This window comes from Dipodomys ordii, unplaced genomic scaffold, assembly GCF_000151885.1.
Source record: "Dipodomys ordii isolate 6190 unplaced genomic scaffold, Dord_2.0 Scaffold12, whole genome shotgun sequence".
Taxonomy (NCBI): Eukaryota; Metazoa; Chordata; class Mammalia; order Rodentia; family Heteromyidae; genus Dipodomys; species Dipodomys ordii.
This window is the reverse complement of record NW_012267228.1, coordinates 14,813,629-14,817,655: the sequence shown is the minus strand read 5'-3', so window position 1 is coordinate 14,817,655 and position 4,027 is coordinate 14,813,629. Positions and strand designations below refer to the sequence as shown.

Genomic DNA, 4,027 nt, shown 5'->3' with positions numbered 1-4,027 from the left:
CTGGAAGTGGCGCTGTAGCTCAAGTGGTAGAGCGCTCGCCTTGAGCTGAAGAGCTGAGGGACAGCGCCCAGGCCCAGAGTTCAAGCCCCACAACCGACAAAAAAAAAAAAAAGAAAGAAATTCCAAGCAGGAAACATAGCTATAGTATGTTTTGCCATAGCTTTCTACTAAGTGTTTTTCTTTCGTCACTGTTCATAGTACACCTGTTGTGTTCCAGGCACTGCCTGGTGTCTGGGAGAGTAAAATATCCTACCCTGTATATATTCCTTTGGTAGATGTTGAGTGGTTATTCATAGAAAACATAGACCTCTGCAGATACATGGATGGCTCAGAAAAAATGCTGTTTGGTAGAAAGAAACTTGCACCTCTCTCCATTAGCAAACACTGGGGCCAGGAATAGGCTTTTAGACTGGACATTCCCCTTGATGCCTAAGAAAAGTCTTTCCACCTAAAGAAATGGAGAATCTGACACCTGCCCCTTTCCAAGATCACCACAGGTGGCTATTACCTAGATTTCATCTGCATATTAAGACAAGCCTTGCTTACACAGCACATCCCCTCTCCCCACCAACTATTCACAGCCTCCACTACCTGCTTCACTTGAAACCCAAACCCTAGATCTTTTTTTTTTTTTTTTGGTCAGGTTGTGGGGCCTGAACTCTCGGCCTGAGCGCGGTCCCTCAGTCCTTCAGCTCAAGGCTAGCACTCTACCACTTGAGCCACAGCGCCACTTCCGGCTTTTTTTTTTCTGCTATGTGGTGCTAGGGAATCGAACCCAGGGCCTCATGCATACAAGGCAAGCGCTCTACCACTGAGCCACCTTCCCAGCCCAAGCCTAGATCTTTTTGTTTAACTTTCCTCACTGTCTTGTCCATCCAGGAGTCTTTGACTAATTAATTAGATTTACATGTTGTTTTTTATTTTCCTGTTGTCTGTTTATTATCAGTTTATTTCGCAGGCTGGCATTACCAAATTTAGAAGCAAAAGAGTGAATGAAAAACTTCTCTGTGCAAGGGTAAACAAAACAAGAAAGAGCTTTGCTCTCAAGGAACTTATGACCTAGTATGAAAGACATAAGCAATCTAGCAAACAACTTCACATGATGATAACTGTAAAGCAAATAGTCCAGGAGCCAGTAGATGTCTTTTTTCTGTAAAGAATAAAGTAAATGCATTTAGCTCTGCTGACTAGTGAATCTCTGTGGCAAACCACACACCACCTTTGTGGGAAAAGCAGCCACAGTTTAATGTAAAGCAATGAGTGTGACTGCGTTCTAATAAAACTTTATTTATAAAGATGGAGATAAGGACTTAATATGACCCAGTTTGTCAATGACTGAAATAAAGTCAGGTAATATGAAAGACAATATAGCTTGCCAAGTTAAGAACACAAACTTTGAAGCTCAGTCTCTGGGGTGGTTTAAACTTTCTATAGGACACTTTAACTTCCTACTTATAAAACAGAAATAACAATAAGCTTCTCTCAGGGGCTTATGAGTTAATAACAGGTAAAGAGTTTATCTAGCACACAGAAAGTGCTATGGCAGTGTTTATTAAAGAACTGTTTAATGCCATTTGGAGCTGAGGGGGGTGGATTGCTAAATATCATCTGAGTTGAGACCTTACTTCGAGGAAGGAATTTACACCAGCAAGGGAGAAAAAAAGGTTCTATTACTCTGAGCAAGTGCATATCTGCTGAATAAAAAGTGATAAGAACCATGGCAGGCAAGGTGGCACATGACTTTACGCCCAGCACTTAGAGAGGCTGAAACAGGAGGATTGCAAATTTGAAGGGGCTAACATAGGAAGTGCCAGGCTAGCTTGATCTACATAGTAAGACCTTGTCTCTGAAAATCAAAACCATCATCATGACAAATTGTAGATGATCTATGTGCTCTAATCACCACAAGTATAGCAATGAAGGTGTGAGCATGACCTCAGCTCATTCCAGGAGATACAGGTACATATTGCATTTCTAACTCAATCAGAAAGAGTCAAATATCTTGGGTCAATTCTCCTTCATGTCTCTGACAATACTCATGTCATTCTCAGTTTCCCTTTATTGGTATCAGAGCTGTTTTGGGTATTTTTGCTTTCAGTTGCTCTTTCTACCAGATGACAATGCTATGACACACATTGGCTGTTTCCCAGTAAGATCATTTTCCTGGGATAATATAGATCAATACAACTTTCAAAATCAGTCTTTACTGACTACAGACTTGCATGGTTGTACACACTTGTAATCCCAACCACTTAGAGAGGGAAGCAGGAAGATGGCAAACCTGATGCCGGTCCTTGCAAAGATAATAAAAATAATAATAATAATGTGATAGAGCTGAAGGTATAGTTCAAATGATAAGAGCACTTGTCCAGCATGTATAAAGCCTTGGGGTCAATCACTAGTACTGGGGAAAGAGAGACACTGCTATGTTCAACAAACCCGTATTTTCGAGGCCATGAGATCATACTGAGCAGTGGGAACACCAAAATGAAATTCTTTCCCCCCGTAGAGCGGTACATTTAGAGATTTTCCATTTAGGCAGTCTTGTAAATCTGATCTCAACGGATATTTTCAGTTGGAACTTTTATCACACAGAGAATTAACAGCAACTTAATAAAGTTTAAAAATACATATAAATACCAACGATGACTCTATTTACAACGGAAATTTTTTACCTGTATTCCTCAGAATCACTCCAAAGCTGTGAGGTTTCAAGTGTTTAAAACCTGTCAGAAAAGAACACACAGCATCTTTAAAAGCATGCTCAAATAGATTTCCTCAGACAGGGGGTGTTTTGATTTCAAGGAACTACTGAGAGAAAATAATTTAATGAGAAAAGCCCTAACCTTGAGACCTGGCAGCTCAGCCTGCTCTTTCTTTTCTTAAGGAAAACAAAATTACAGAACACCTAATCCAACAGACCAGATTCTAAGGGTGGGCAGGAAAGAGGTAGTCCACTTTTCCACAGTCATTAGCAGGCGAGGCCAACAGGAAATCCGGCAGCAAAAGCATTCCTGGGAGCAAATTGTGTTCCTGGTTCTCACTGCAGTAATCCTGCAGGGAATGTCAAGGCTCCCTGCAAAAGCCAGCCCTGGGTTCACAGACAGGCCATCCTATCCGTTTACTCACCCTCCTGGGTCATAAAGTTATTGTTAGGGTCCAAGAACTGAACTTCAGTCACCCAAGTCCATTGTCCTTCAGAGAGCTCTGGTCATGGCTAAACTCACCCATCCACAGATGCAACAGTTCAGCATGGGGGAAAATATGTGAAAGAGGCAGATCAGCAAGAAACCTGGCTAGAGAGAGAAAGGCAGGTACCCACTTGCCGAAGCTGGACGGGAGTGTTGACTGCTGGAGCATGAAAGTACAGCCTGGGGCCTGGGGTTGGGTCTGTAGCTGCTCCAGGAGATGGAAGCTTTTCCAGCAGATGCTACTTTTTTCCTTCTGCACAGGTGGGTGCCCTCCACTCCAGTACCACTTGATTGGATTTCCACAGGCCTAGGATGAGGGGAGCAAAACAAAACATAGTTTGACAGATGAAAGTGGGGTTGACAGGACTCACGATGAGCGCTTCCGGCCAGGAGTTTTGGAAATATTGAAAGGAGGAAGTACGGATGGAGGAAGACAAATGCATGGGAAGGGGGGGGGGGGGGTGGGGGGGGGGCCCCCCCCCCCCGCTGGTGGCTCAAGCCTGTAATCTTAGCTACTCAGCAAGAGGCTGAGATCTGAGGATCAAGATTGGAAGCCAATCTGGGCAAGAAAAGTCTGTGAGACTCTTATCTCCAATTAACCAGCCAAAATTAACCAAACACAAACAGAGGAAAAAAATAAACCAGAACAGAAGAGGAGCTGTGGCTCAAGTACTAGAACGCCAGCCTGGAGCTGGAAAAAGCTGAGGGGCAGCATCTTGGCCCTGAGTTCAAGCGCCAGTATAAGCATAAAAAGGAAGGGAAAGGGAAGGGAAGCTAAGCAAGAGTGCAGGGTCTTGAGTTCAAACCCCGGTACTGGCACGCAGGCGCGCGCGCGC

General features: G+C 43.6%; 1 protein-coding gene across 1 annotated transcript in view; it reads right to left on the bottom strand.

Moving 5' to 3' along the window:
• Eogt (EGF domain-specific O-linked N-acetylglucosamine (GlcNAc) transferase) overlaps positions 1-4,027 on the bottom strand; it is a 34,187-nt gene that overhangs the window by 28,937 nt on the left and 1,223 nt on the right. The window contains exons 3-4 of the mRNA XM_013010364.1: positions 2,676-2,726; positions 2,440-2,552 (exon numbers count right to left, since the gene is read on the bottom strand). Coding sequence (XP_012865818.1) covers positions 2,440-2,552; positions 2,676-2,726 — 164 coding nt within the window. The remainder of the gene's footprint in view (positions 1-2,439; positions 2,553-2,675; positions 2,727-4,027) is intronic.